The sequence below is a fragment of the Micromys minutus genome, assembly GCF_963924665.1.
Source record: "Micromys minutus genome assembly, chromosome: 21".
Classification (NCBI taxonomy): domain Eukaryota; kingdom Metazoa; phylum Chordata; class Mammalia; order Rodentia; family Muridae; genus Micromys; species Micromys minutus.
The window spans coordinates 50,610,294-50,625,292 of NC_137956.1; the positions used below are offsets into that span (position 1 = coordinate 50,610,294).

The 14,999-nt window shown below is 53.4% G+C and overlaps 1 protein-coding gene across 1 annotated transcript; it reads right to left on the reverse strand.

Moving 5' to 3' along the window:
- Window positions 1-278: 278 nt before the first annotated feature.
- POMGNT2 (protein O-linked mannose N-acetylglucosaminyltransferase 2 (beta 1,4-)) lies at window positions 279-14,586 on the reverse strand. Its single transcript, XM_080933978.1, has 2 exons — window positions 14,452-14,586; window positions 279-2,523 (listed from the first exon to the last, which is right to left on the reverse strand). Exon 2 carries the CDS (start codon window positions 2,415-2,417, stop codon window positions 675-677), a length of 1,743 nt encoding a protein of 580 aa, XP_080790104.1. The 5' UTR covers window positions 2,418-2,523; window positions 14,452-14,586; the 3' UTR covers window positions 279-674.
- Between the last annotated feature and the right edge of the window lie 413 nt (window positions 14,587-14,999).

Here is a 14,999-nt window from a genome sequence, read left to right on the forward strand (position 1 = left end):
CATGCAGACAAACCCTCACTCATGTGTTTGCCAGCGACCCTAAAAACACATCGACTCAAAGACACAGAGACTTGAAAATAGGAGGGGTGGGTTGGGAAGAGGAAAAGCTCAGTGGGAGGGGGACAGGAAAGTTTAGTGAGGTGAACAGTATTGAGGCGCATTATGAACATGCACCAAAACATCGAACGGAACCTACTGTAAGGTCAATTCATGAATGCTAATAAGGCATCAGAAAAGACTTGGGCAAGATGTTCATAATCATTTAATGACTGCTCCAAACACACCTGTCTGTCACTCAGCTACAGATGAAATTCAGAAAGACTATCTGCCTAGCCCACCAACTTTACATGACCATTGTTTCTAGAAGCCAGGACCTGCACCGAATCCACAGGAGGAAATGGCATGGTCACCAGCAGGACAGATCCCTGGGTCCCGGCTGTGCCTCCTCACCACTAAGGAATTCCTCCTGGGTGGGGGGCGATCAGGGTGGCACAGGGGGCAGGCACCATCTCCGGGGCTAGAGGAATTCTGCAAACAGCACACATCGAGAAGCAGGCTTAGTGCAAGCCCACTCAATAAATAGGTAACTAATCACCACAGTTGCTAGCAGAGCTGTGGGCCTGGGAAAGCCGAGCTGCAAGATATCCTCCTGAGGCCTGGCCGTGACCTGCTGGCTACGTGCTGCACACCAGCACGTCTGCGAAAGGTCCCAGGAGGCTCCTGTTAAAGATGCATCGGACCCACACCAAGTAGGTGGTAAAAGGTTTGATGTTCTCTGTGAAGGTGTGGTTCTGCAGGGTCAGCATGTAAGGCACATACGTGTTCTCCCCTTGCTCCTGCAGCCACACCTCGTACTTCACCTCCTTCACTTTCAGGTACTTGAGGTTCCACGGGATCTGCCAGGACACGGACAGGCGGGCCTCAGTGGCGCCCTGCACCGACGCCTGGCATCGAGCCTCCCGCACCTTGCCTGGGTACAGGCTGATCGCCCACCTCTGCCTCCGCGGCCCTGGCCGCCCCTTCACCACACGCCGAATGGATTGCATAAGGGATGGGATGTCCACCCTGGTGTCCTGGTAGATTCGGAATAGCCACTCTGGATTCCGGCAGCAGAGATGCCGGGGGACCTCTCGGCTCTGTAGGATGCGGGCCTGCTCAGCCCGGTCCAGGTGGGTGATGCCCCCTTGGTCCCAGGGTCGCTCAGGGTGCGTGACTGTGTTCTCCCGGATCATGTTCCGCCAGGCTACATACTGCAGGTCCATGCCAGGCAGTGCGGCCAGCGTCTTATAGGGGGTGTAGTGGTCAGGATTGACAGCGTAGGGGAAGAGTTCAACCACAGTGGCCCCACGGGGCAGGAAGAGAGCTGTAACCAGCTGGGCACCATGCATGCTGACTAACATGGAGGCGTTGCTGACCAGCCGCACGACATCTGCAAAGGTGTGGTCCTCCAGGGACACCGTCACGGTCTTCATCTGGAACTCTTGCGCTAGCTCTAGCAGCAGCTCTGCCTCGTTCAGAATGAGTCTATTCTGGGTGCGACTGAAGACCAGGATGTATTCCTCCCCCAGGGGCGCCCCCGCGTGGCTCACATTCAGCCTTTCAGTCATGAAGCGGGTGAACTGCCGGATCTCATTGCCAGAGACCAGGATGTTGGCCTTTGGGCCCTGGGGCTGCACGAAGCCGTACTGGTACCACGTGGTGACCTTGGACAGGCCCACAAAAGCATGGGAAAAGCAGAGCAGTCGACCCAGTGTCTTGAGCTGCGAACGTAGCAGCGGCTGCTTGGGGCTGAGGAGTTTATAGAGGTCAAAGTGGGCGCCCTCACCCCATCCCTCCATAAAGAAGAGCCGGGCCTCTTGGGCCAGGCCGGGGAACTGCCTCAGTGTGTAGAAGAGGGGGAGCAGGTCGTCATGGAAGACGTGCATGAGGTTATCCGGGTTGAAACGGTTGACGATGAGGGCCACATCGGGCACGAACACCGGCTTTGGCATGAAGCGCAGGGCCGCGGCAGGCAGCTCCACGAAGTTGAAGTACTGCGCATTATGGTCCTCCACAGTGGACAGGTCCAGCAGGGCCGGCTGGAAGCGCCGGGAGCCCAGGTTGGGCAGCATCACAGATGAGTTGCCGTGGAAAAAGATGAATTCTTCCGCCTCATTGGAGTAGCAGAGCCACTTGAAGCGGCAGATGCGGTCCGTGTGGGTGCGGCCTGTGCACACCATGTGGGTGCCACCCTCCATGAGGATCTGCAGGGCCTTCGGGTAGTCGATCCTCAGCCCTGGGACTGGATCCAGGGACTGCTGTCCAAGGGCCAGCTCCTCCTCTAGCGTGGCCGCATGCTCACGCAACCGCACATGCTTCCACAGGACGGCAGCCAGCACAGACACCAGGAGCGCGTTGAATACCGCGGAGAGGTGCATCCTATCGCCACCAGGGGGCCTCAGCGAGATGATGGCTGTTGGGCAGTGCCACAGCCCAGGCGGGCTTCACCCATCCATCCCTGCGTGTGCTGGAGGACCGAAAAAGCTGCAAAGGGTAAGAGAGAGGAGTCAACCCAGCCAGGACTCTCCCGCACCAGGACTTGCCCCGTGTGCTTCCTCTACGCCCACCAACCTTTTCAGCGAAGTTCCTTGGTAACATGATGTGAGTCAAATCACAGGCTGTAGGCCCCTTTTACGTTTTTATTTTCGTATGTGTGTGTGTTCACGGGCACATGTGTGCATGTACGTTTGGAAGCCAGAGGTCAACATCAAGCATGTTTCCCTGATTGTTCCCCACCTCGTGACCCTGGTACACACTGAGCTAGACTGGCTGACCAGAGATCTCCAGGCCCCGCCTCCAAGCTCCGCCTCTTCAGTGCTGGCATTCCAGAGGTCGTCACCAAGTCCAACTTTCTATATGGGCTCTGGGGTCTGACACAGATCCTCATACTTAATGGGCAGCCCCACGAGCCATATGCTTAGATGAAAGTACCGTGTGGCTTCAACAGCCCCTGAAGATGTCAAGAGGAGTATGCTACCCACACCTGTGCTATGGAGGAAAGGCATTAGCACCACCGGAGCCCTGCAGAACCTTCAGCTAGGTACAGGTTTTGAGCCAACACCTATCTCCAAACAGAACCCCTTACATTTGTGCATTGATTAGGGCCAGTCCTGAGGCATTTGGGGATTAAGGGCCACATACATGCACTCACTCCTGGGTGGCCTTTCCTTTGGAATTCAGGCACCTGTAACAGCAAGTGTTTGGCAGCCTTGCCACAGGCTATGCTGGCCAGAGGTGATACACTGGTTGAAATTCTGGCACCCAATGTTTTCTGATGTACAAAAAGAACCATTTTGTTTGGTCAGGTTCCCCAAGAGAAGATGTCCCCAGTGCCAGGGAAAGGGTTGGGACACCTGATGGGCAGTAAAGGGCCACGTGGGCCCCGTGTGTTCAGAAGCACTCCGGGCACTCCCCCTTGCCTTCAGGGTTCACAGCCGAGGCTGGCCGGTGTTAGGAAGGAGCTGGCTGGGACTTTCATCACGGCTCCTTGAAGCAGTGGTTCAAATCTAAGCACAGACATCTCCCCACAGAAGACAGGGAGCAGTCAGCAGGTGTGGCCGGGTGCCGCTGAGGCAGCGCCCACCCTTGCTTCCTGGGTCTCAGGTTAGGCTAGTGGTGGGATAGTCGTTTCTGTCTACGTCCACTCTTCCTAAGGAGTTCCTCACTGTGCTCACACTTCCTCTGGGTCCCAGAGGAGTCAGAGACGTGGCCCTTGAGTTGCCAGAGCTCACTTCTGGATTTCTGGCCCAACCCAGTGGCCTGCTGTCTAAGAGGGACTGGTCAGACGAGGTGAAGAAGCCCGTGTCCCTACCCAGTGGACAGGAGGAAAGGGGTACCTATGGCTGCCAACTGTCTCCAAGCCTCCTGCTGTGACAGAACTTCCTTCATTTTTGAAGCCAGGCTGAGCTGGGGCTCTGGCTTATCACAGACAGGCACATGTCAGGAGAGCACAGCTTTCTGAGTGATATGCTCAGCCCCAGCAGAACAATGCTGCAACCATTTCCCTGGGTCACCCCCCAACACACACAAACACACACACACACACACACACAATCTCCTTAGAAACCGCATGACACAGCAAACCAGTCACAGAGCATCAGCAGCGTGACACTAGCGCCATCTTCTGGAGAGAAGCAGGACTGCAGCAGAGAGGAACCATTAGCTCCAGTGCCTCTCTGACCCTGGGGGGGGGGGGGGGGGGAGACAGGACTAGGCTGTTTCTGGACCTTCAGAGGATCAAGTGAGATGTGAGTACCCGTCTTGTGGCCTTCCAATATGACGGTGGCAGAGGACAGAACAGATATGGAAGGGGAAAATGGGGAACTCTGAGAGTAAAGAAAACATTTGGCCAGAGCCTCCTGTGATCTAAAACATGGGGTGGACTGGGTTTCAGCCAACTTTGCTACTTACAGTCAGGCAGCTCGAACCAAGACCAAGCGACTGGAACCAAGCGACCACACACCTCCCTGCTGGGAATGTGCAGAGCCATGGGGCAGAGCTGCAGCTTTGTGGGTTAGCCGTTGACTGCAAACATTCACTCAGGTGAGCCGGGATTGAGAACAGACAACAGACTTGTTCACCATCCTTGCTTGAGAGTGTCCTTTCTAACGGGCCCGTATTTTGTCACCATGGAGGAGTCAAGGTGTAGGGCAGTCAGTGGTCATGATAAAAACCCGTTGTCTTTTTCACCTTCTCCTCCAAGATACCAGACAGAGGCAGGGAGAGCTTTAATCAAAGGCAAGTGGGGGCTGGTGAGGCTACTTGAACGAGAGGCCGCAGTCACCTGGGAAAACATACTTTGTCTCCACCCACCGTCCCTAAAGACCTGTGCCTGCTCTTTAGGGTCTGCAGGTGAGCATGCTGTGAAAACCAAAGACACCCACCCTCTGGGCTCCAGGTGCCCAGAGCTTCTTGACAGACAGGCTCTGGGCAGGATGAAGGCCTGTGATGGACATTGACACAGAGAAAGAGCTTGTCTGTCTGTCCCAGCTCGGGCAAGGCCACCATGTACATCTTAAAATAAGAGCCCCCCAGCCAGGCCCTGCTCAGTGCTTAGATATGCTGCACCCATGACAGCCACACCTAAAACAAAGCCCCTGCCTGTATCTGAAAGGGAACCCCAGTTCAGAACACCCCACCCTCCCCCACACAGGTAAGAGATCTCTAATTCCCTTGCACACGTCTCCCTGACTGCTGGCTGTGACTTTTCCCTGCCGACTTTCCCAACCCGGTCTTGTGATGGAGACAGTGAAAAGACAAGCCTGGGTGAGGGCAGAAAACTCCGAACGCGTCAGCTCTAATCTCAGCGCTATTCTGAGATGGCCTGAGAGCTCTTAATAAACTCAGACCGTGTTTATTATCCCTTAGCAGAAGCGGCGTCTGTGGTCCCTCCTCTGCTCTGCCGTCAGGGATTGGGCTGTAAATAAACTTTTTGGAAACATGTGAGGGGTTGTGCACATGTGGAGGCCAATGGTCAGTGACAAGTACTTTCCTTGATCCTTCTTCAGGTTTTAAAGACTTTTATTTAGACATGAGTGTTTCTCCTTCATCTATGTCTGTGCGCCATGAGTGCATGGGGCCCTTGGAGGCTCGAAAGGACATCCAACCCCCTGGAACTGGGCACCAAACTTGGGCTCTTTGCAAGAACAAGTGTTTTAACCACTGAGGGATGTCCTTATCTGACTCCCATGTACTGGGATTACAGATGTCACACGCCACTGTACATGGCTTTTAAGTGGGTGCTGAGAATTCAGACTCAGGTCACTTTACCCAAGGAACCCAGACTCTAGAAACAAACTTCCTACGTGGAAAAGATGCTCCCTATGGAAGGAGACACAGCACCACGGCCTGAGTCAGGTCATCTTCAGGACCCCTTCTCTCTGATGTGGGGGTCCCAGGCAAGGGGGTGTTGGAAAAGCAGCATTCACATTCCCTGCCATATTGCTGTGCCCAACAGCCTGGCCTGTGCCTCAAGCCCCCTTCCAGGAGAGGTGAGCAGAGAGCCGGGGTGATGTCCGGGATGAGGCAGAGCGCAGTGCCCTTTGAGGACTGCAGACAGCTCCACGCTCCACGAGAAGCCAAGCTCTCGGCGACTCCTATAGGCAACCTGACAGCATCTAGAATCACCTCGGAGACAAGGCTCCCCCTAGATGCCTGCTAAGGGCTGGAGCTGTAACTCAGCGGAGAGCCGTGCCCTCCAGTCTTTTCCTGACCTTAGCTTACTTCCTTCATCGACCCTAAGGTAGGAACCGGATGGATGAATGGGACAGGCCCAACATTGGACATGATCAACCACAGCGTGATGTGCCACCAGCTGCAGAGTGAACAGACAACACTGCTGACCCAGTATCCCAGCTTTTCAGAGCAGCACGGGTGGGTCACAGAGAGCTAATCTGACTTCCCATTGATTGCACGTCCAAGCCAGGATGTGTGTACTTGCATATATACATACACGTGCAGACCCAGTATATATGCACATGTGAATTTATGTCTAAAGACATGTAAATTATCTGATAATGTGTGCAAGCTTGTCTCTGTGTGCATGTATATCTGTATCTCTCTCTCTCTGTGTGTGTGTGTGTGTGTGTATGTGTATATGTGTGTATTCATGGAACACAGTCCAAAAATCTTAAGTCAATGTGAACAGAACAGGAAGCGAGGTTCTGGACGGTCTGTGCATGTGTCAGACACAAATCTGGAGAATGACATCACTGACCTCAGAGTTCACTGTGGCAGGGGAGGCTTGAGGCCCCATAACACCTGACCTGATTCAGTGACCAGAACATGGCCCGTGTGGTCACCTGCAGACGCTTGGGAATGGGCTTCATGGCCTGGTTCCTTTCCCTCTTCAAACCTCTCTCCTCATCTGAGGACTTGGGGCTCTGTCTCCCTCCTGCCTGTTACAGCTGGAAATCTTAGTGGAAGTGTGTTTGGAATGAGTTCAGTTTAGTGGCTCAGCCAGGACAAAACTTGATAGAACAAGGCTTTTCTTTTTAAAAGGAAACGAATGGACAGGAGGTTTTAAATATGCTCACAGAGCCCTTAAATATAGGCTGACATAAGGCTGCTTCCCACTGACCCCAGGTGACCTCATTCCACTCAGTAACGCTGACACCTGCCGACAGCCAGGCACTGAGGGCAGGTGTAGTGCTCACAGGACTCACCTGGACGTCTAGCACAGGCACAGGCTCCACTTCCTGATTCTCCAGCCAGCACCAGATGCAGAAAAACTCACTTAGGCCTTAAAGTCTGACAAGGAGGAAAAGTCCGTCTGTCCCAGGGTCCCCAGATGACAGTGCAGGCTGCAAACTCTCAGATCAACCAGTGGGAAAGGGAAAAGCAGGACAGACCACATGACCTGGGCCTGGGATGGAAGCAGTTACAGCTCAGCTTGCTAAGAGCCTGGCAGGGCAGCAGACGTGCTCAGAGCCTGGTGCCCACCAGAGGCTGCAGCAGCCATGGGCCGGGGCCTTAAACAGCAGAAACTCTCCACAGCACTGGAGGTTGGAAGTCCACCATTAGTGGTCAGGGCTTGGGCACACCTCAGTCTCTCCTGTAGGTAAAAAGCCCTCACCTGTGACCTCTGGCAACTGTACCGTGCAGACAAGAACGGGCCGGCCGGCCTCACACCACCTGGTAAGATGAGGTGTGCATTGGTCCTGAAGCTCTGACCCAAAGCTGCACAGCTCTCAGAAACAGCTGTCCAGCTGTTGCTCCCCCAAGAGCAGGGCTCCTGGAAAGGTTCATACTAACGCTACCGCGATCTAACTTTTAAAAAGGCTGTCCGCGTTCATAACTGAAAATGGAAGCATCCTTTCTTTGAAACTGAGAAATGCTTCGAGCCTGAACTCGAAGGGGCAGGGCACGGATGCCCCTTTGCTGAGTGGGTGAACTCTTCAAACATGCTCCATCCACCAGATCAGGTTGCCCTCAGAACAGTCTCCGCCAACCTCCCCCACCTTCCAGTCTACTTCGTAGCACACAGCCCGGTACATGTTACATGATGGTTGTATGTGCACCAAAACTATATATGAGCTCGAGGCTGAGAGAAATCGTGCACTCGTAAAGCACACGGGTGTTCTTGGGGGCTGTCACCCTTCAGTAAGATGTAGGCAGCCCCAGCGCCCTCGTAACACTTAGCACTTGACTAAGAAGGTGCACTGAGCAGTACTGAGCTCGTGCTTGTAGTTTTTGGATCTTTGTTTTATTTTTAATTGTATGTAAAAGAGTGCAGTTCCCGTGAAGGTCAGAGGTCAGAGGTGTTGGGTTTCCTGCAGCTGGAGTCACAGATACTAGTGAGCCAAGAACAAGGGACCCTAACCACTGAGCCACTACTCCACTCTTTACTGCCTGCCCCATCTGTGTTCTTAGGCTAATATCTTGACCTGGAAGAGGCCCCCCTGAACTCAGAGGAGGCATGTGAATCCTGTGTTAGCATCTATTGTGAAAACGAATGAGTTCCAACTCCTAAGGGAAAAACTCTCAAGTTCCTTCGCTCTGGGGTTGTGGGTGGGCTCAGCCTCCCCCTGCCCTGCTTGTGCAGAGGGAAGGAGGGCTGGGGTAAGCTGGAGGTCGGCTCAGCCTCCCCTGCTGGCCTGCAATCCTCTCACTGGGGTAGTGGTCCCCAGTAATACAGACATTTGTTCCTAGCCTGGTGCCCACCTCTGCGTGGAACAAACAGGTCACTGAAGCTGACTCGACCTCCTCTCTGGTGACAGATCAGCACTGTGGTCACATAGGGCTGAAGATGGGAAGAGTTGTGAGCCCATTAGGCTCACGAGGGCACAATGAATATGATATTCCAAGTTCTGAAAGGGAAAGTGCAGGAAAAATAACAACAAACCCTCAAACAATTCTTATAGACCACTCAGTCCCCAAAACATCCATGTCGCATGGGACTTGGACGCTAGTGAGAAGGAATCCATTGAGACTCCAGGAGACACCCATGGTAGGAGAGACAACTGTGAACACCCGGAAGTATCCGGCCCATGCGGGTACCACAGGGGACCCAGTGAGGCTGTACCTGGAGGTGGGTGGGTGATCTCTGGGCAACAGCTTAGGGAAGTGTGAGTTGGTTGTATTCCGTGTCCAGCAAACCACACTGCCTCTCAGTCTTGGATGCCTTCCTAGCCTAAGCTGGGCTCAAGACACGCACAGTTCAGTGAGAACTTCGGGGTGGAGACAGCAGGGAGATGAAGCTGCCAGAAAGCCTGGCTGTTGGCACTTGCTCTAAGCCCCACCCCAGTCACCTGGCGAGGAGGTAACTGCCTGCCCCCAGCTCTTCTCTTGCTCCAGCTCCGTGCTCCTGCCCCTTCCCCCATCTCCACGTGCTCATGGCCGGCCTCTACTTCCCTACTCTCTCCCTCTCTCTCTCTTTCTGCCTTTCTCTGCCTCTACTACTCTCTTGATTCCCCTCTCCCTGCCCTGAATATTCTATACTATATCCATCTGTGGCTGGTCCCTCAGGGGGAAGGGATGCCTCAGCATGGGCCTCCTTCCCCCACATCTCACCACACCTCCCTAGAACATATTTCCCCTCTCTTTATATTTTTATAAGCACATCACTGGCATCACCAGAGAAAACCCCCAGACTTAAGGGGAACTCAAAAAGCCCTGGGTAGGCGAGCCCCTTGGATGTCTGACTGCCTACATAGGGCTTTCTGAGTTCCCCTTGAGTCTGTGGTGTTGTCTCCAACCTGTGATCACCTTCATCTTCTTTTGGAAAACACCTCACACTTTCGGAGAGTCCAGAAAACCTCTGCTTCATTCTTGTCCAGATCCTTCCTAGTCAGCACACCGTATCACGCTCTGTCACATACAAAGTCTTCTCTGAACTATTTGAAAATGAACTAGATGCCAGGTGGGCTGGCATACACGTGCAACCCTCGAATTTGGGAGCAGGGACAAGAGGGTTTAAGAGTGGCCTGGATACTTAGCAAGACCTTGTGTCAAACAAAACCACCGCCAAGAAAATTCTGCTGACGTCTTCCCCTCTGGCCACAACCACTCAAGTCTATGTTTCCGAAAACAATGTCTCTTACGTAATGCAAATTAAGAAAATTAATATTGATGATACTATTTCCGTCAGTGGTCCCTATGCTGCATCCAAAATCCAACCCGGGATGAAAAGTCACATTGCATCCCCTCCCCCATCTGGGACAGTTCGTTTTCGTCTTCTGCGTGTGAGGGTTTCGCCTCATGTGTGTACTGTACTGTGCACAGTGTCCATGGATGCCAGACAGGGTGTTGGATACTCTATAGCTAGTTACAGAGGATTGTGAATTAATGTGTGGGTGCTAGATTCAAACGCTGGCTGTCTGCAAGAGCAACAAATGCTCTTAACCTCTGAGCCATCTCTCCAGCCCCCACCTTAATTTTTAAACCAGATAGATATTTTCTAACAATTTTCTCAGTCTGGGTTTACCTAGTGCTCCTCAGAGTCCACACTCAACCCAAGTTCACTCTGTGAATCTTTGTGAGACGCTCACCCTCAGGCAGCCCAGGTGGGAAAAGATCTAGAAACAGTATCCTATGTAAGACAGTGAAGAAACAGGCCACTTCCCTGGGGACAGGAAGCCCCAGGACCCCCACAGGGCTCTAGAGCTTCCTATGCATATGGCCACGAATGACCCAGATTCTTCCTCGGCCGAAGAGCCCATGTTTTAATAAAACTGCAATGATTCTGCCACGTTCTTGGTTTCAGTGTGAAGGTGTTCAAACATCACCGAGCTGTACAATCTCTGAATGGATTTCTATCACAAGGAAATGACAGACCCAGCCTGGGATCCCCTCCCATTACTAGAGGCTCAAAGTTGCTGCTCCAGCTTGGCTAACATGACATTCGGGCTGAAGTTCCAGGACACTGCAGACGGACACGGTGTCCACTCTTGAAACTTTCCGGAAGGCTACCCCAGCCTATGTAGACGCCATTGCTTGTGGCGTGAAAGACTGTAAGGCAAAGCCAGGTAAGAGGAGATCGGAGGAGCCCGTGAGGGACACTGGTGGTGTCACATCACTGCTGGCCAGCTTCTCTAGGTCCTCAAAACAGCTGCCGCATTGTCCTCCCACACAGCTGTGGGAAGCTCCTGAAGCCACCTCAGGATGTGCCTTGGTCCCTGTTCAAACCTCCACTGAGCCCAGAGTTCTTCACTAGTGAGCTGGTGATCCAGAAAGCCTGCAATGTTAACAACGGAAGAGATCCGTTCCGCAGGCCAGGCCCTGACCTCTAGAGGGCAGAGAAAAGGAACCGTGTGTTGGCATGAGGCTACACCGAAACCTGTCACCACCACGGGCAGCACATGTGTGCAGAGATGCAGGTGCATGTCTGAACCCGGGAAGCCATGCAGGCTAGGCAAGTGCTCTACCACCTGAACTGCATGCCAACCAGAGAAGTCTAGTTTCTAAGATTCATTTTTCAATTTCAAAACTTATTTTTACGTGCATGGGTGTTTTGCATGACTATATATGTGGACCACGTGTGTACCTAGGCCTGGACCAACACTTCATCTGCTGAGGCACAGCCTGGGGCAGTGGAGGGTTCCCAACTCCCTGTGGTGGTGCTGGGGTTGAACCTGGGCCTATGTCCTAGGCAAAACGCCAAACTACAACTACTTAATTTTGTCTCAATATGAGAAAATTGTACCTTCAGGTCTTACAGCCCAATCGAGGTTGCCAGGATATGAACACGCACTCCCCGACACCGAGGGTCGTTTTTAAATCCCAAGCATGCCCACTGCCATCCTATCTGACGGATTCTCCATCACCGGAGCAGGGCAGAATTCACAGCAGTGAGGTTTTATGAGTCAAGGGCAGAACAGATGTGGAAGGCTCTGGAAACACAGACCCATGGGCCTTCGATGGTAACTTAGCAACTCAAGGCTTCTTGCTGTAATTACTCTCACCCGGCCAGCCAGAGGAAACACCTGGCTGTGGTGGCTTAGGAAGCTGTGGCTATTCTCTCACCGTAAAGAGTCAGGGTACAAGCTGGGGCGACAATTATTCCCACAGCCTCAGTGTTGGGCTGAGAAGGTTAAGCCATCAATACACAATTACAAAGACACCACCTTTTAGGACGGAAAGAGCCCCTGAAAATGAATTCTCCCAAGGCTTTACTTCATAAGTGAGGTCTCGCAGGCAGCCAGGCATACGGTGATTACATGGAGACTCAGCACAGGTTTACCTCAGCCCACACCCCAAAAGCTCTGCTCCCCAAAACAGGGTTCTGCCTGAGATGCACATGGCTCCCATTTTTTTCCCAGTAGATAAACAAGGGTCCCCCATCCCCTAAGCAAGCCTCCTAGGTCCTACCAAGGCTGCAGACTCACACACCACATGGTCCAGAGCTAAGGGGGCCTTCCTGAAGGTTGTCTCTTCCTAATGCCTCACCTCTGGCCTCACCCCTGCAGTATCACCACTCACAAAAGGACATGTGGAGTCAAGCTCTAACCCAAATAAATGTGTTGTGCAGACCCCACCATCACACAGACATGCCTGCCGTGCGTCCTAATTGGGTTCCAGGACCGGAGAGTGCAGAGCAGCCGAGGAGAACCTAGTGGCCCAACCAGTGAGTTCCAGCCCCACTACTTAGCAGCCAAACAACCCCAAAGCTTAACTGCTTCGAACCTCCGCTTACTGGTCTGGGAGATGACACACTGTTCCCCGGGGGAGGTTCCAGGCTTGTGGACCTAGTGATCCAACAGAAGAGCTCTGTGCCTGGCAATTATCCAAATCTGTAAGACAACAGCGGCGTCAAAACCTTTTTACCGACTCTCAGTCTATAGGGGCAGCACCCCAAGCTCCGCATACGTGGTCTCTCATCCCTGCTACAACCTAAGGCAGGTGATACGAAACCCAACTCACACTCCAGGGCATATTCTTGGGACATGTATACACCACAGTACACTGTAGCTATTATGGGATGGGGCTGAAGTTCAAACTCAAGCCTGAACTTCGAAGTCCATGGTAGTATGTCTGGACTCTCCCTTCCCTCCAGTATCTCTCACCCAACTTGAAAAACTCTGGGGATCGTTTTAGCATTTCCTGAGGGAGTGTGTCCCTCCAGACAACCAAGCTGAGGCGACTGACAAGGCCTCTGGGGAACAGCGTGCTGAGTAATTTAATATGCTGGCTCTCCCAATGGTCTCTAGAAGCCTTTGCTTATTACTGTCATTTCAGAGAGCAAGACCTTGCCAACCAGAAGGTTGGTTAGAAACAGGTCGATCATAGTTAAGGTGTGCCTGGGAAACTTACTAAGACCAAATCAAAGGAAGACTAGGGAGAGAAGGGGGTGTAGCAGAAAGTTTGCTCACCACGCATGTGGCTTTAGATTCATCCTTAGCAAACAAACAAATCACCGGAGGAGCCCTGACAGTCCAGCACACCAGGATGGTGCTTCACCAGGGTGAATCCTCTCAGCTCTCACCTCTGAGGATAAGGGACCAGATTCTCTCCTAACTGCCACCAGCTGGGACTCAGATCCTTCATGTGGAAGGGTGGGCTGGTAGATCTTCCAGATCCCGGCAGCCTGGGAACAGCTAGTCTGTGGGAAAGACAGGACCCAGACCGGGAACACCTTTCCTTTTCTACAGTTTGGTGGTCTTGCCTGCTAACATTTGATGCATCCACTGTGTTCAGAACCCAGACATAAAGCTTCACCAGCGTTACCTCATGGGATCCTCATAGCAACTCTTCGAAGGTTTGTCTGTTTTTTCAGTCTTACAGAGGATGAAGGAGAGGACCAGAAAAAGTGAATGAGTTACTTAAGGGAACATGGCCGGTAAAGGAGCCAAGACTTGTCCAGTGCCCGGAACAGTCCACACATGGAAAATGAACTGTACTGCTATTCACCTGTCCCACAACCTAAGGTCATCTCCAGGGGCTGGCTAGCATAGGTCAGACAATATTGGCTGCTCACCACCTGCAGCATGATTCTGGTGGAGGGTCCCAAACTTTGACCCGGGACTCCCACTAATGATGAGAAGACGGGTTCCTACAGGCAAACCCATCAGGGTCCTCCGTCAGTGGCTTCCTCCACCCCCCCAGCATTGTCAAGCAAACTCCTAACTCCGGAGCCCCAGCTGCTTACAGGTCAGCGACAGGCCGACCCACGCACCGTTTCAAACGCAGCAGGAGCAGCCCAGGCCCCCACTGCTCATCTCTCCTCGCTTCACGCCACCTGTGCCAAATGTGCACCCTTCTTTTCCAGGCGCGAACATGTGCGTCCCCGCTGTCAGCGGCAGTGCAGGCTCCAGCTGAAAGATCCAGTGCGCCATCCCAGGCCGTGCAGTTCAGGCCCACCCCTCCCACCTCGGCGCCTGCTGCAGGCAGCGTCTACCGCCCCGGGTCCCGCAAGCCTGCCGGCCTCCCCTGAAGCCCAGGACCCGGCACCAAGCCCAGCCCGGCCCAGCGCCTCACCTGAAGCCCGGCTCCGCGCCCCGTCCGCTCCGAGCCCGGGGCCCAGCTGCGCCACAGTCCCCGCGCGGCCCACCTGCCGGCCGGGTGTCGCAGGTGCTCCCGGTGTGCTTGCCCTGCTGGCGAGCTCAAACTCGGGACCCGGAGCGCGTGCGCGGGCCTCGGGACCCGCCTCTGGGACCTCGGCCGGGATCACCTCTTCGGCTCGCAGAATCCTGGGAATTGTAGTTTGCAAGGGAGCGGCTTGAGCGAGCCTAGGAAGAGCAGCTCTCCTCGGTGTTCGGTTCCCTCAGTTATGAGAACTCTGATGATAAATTTAAATGCAAGACACAGCAACATCAATATGTAATCTTATATGTAATCCAATAGAGGAAAAATAATCCATACTTTGACAGGTCTTTAAGACTCGTGAAGAGGCTGATGGCTCAGTGGTTAAGAGCACGTACTGCTCTTCCGGTGGTCCTGGGTTTGGTTCCCAGTACCTGTGTCCCGCAGCTCCTCAAAACTGCGTGTAACTCCAGATCCATGGAATCTGAAGTCCTCTTCCGGCC

Bases quoted from the DNA above. Each gene is read 5' to 3' on its own strand.
- POMGNT2 (XM_080933978.1), bottom strand. From the start codon at position 2,417: ATGCACCTCTCCGCGGTATTCAACGCGCTCCTGGTGTCTGTGCTGGCT.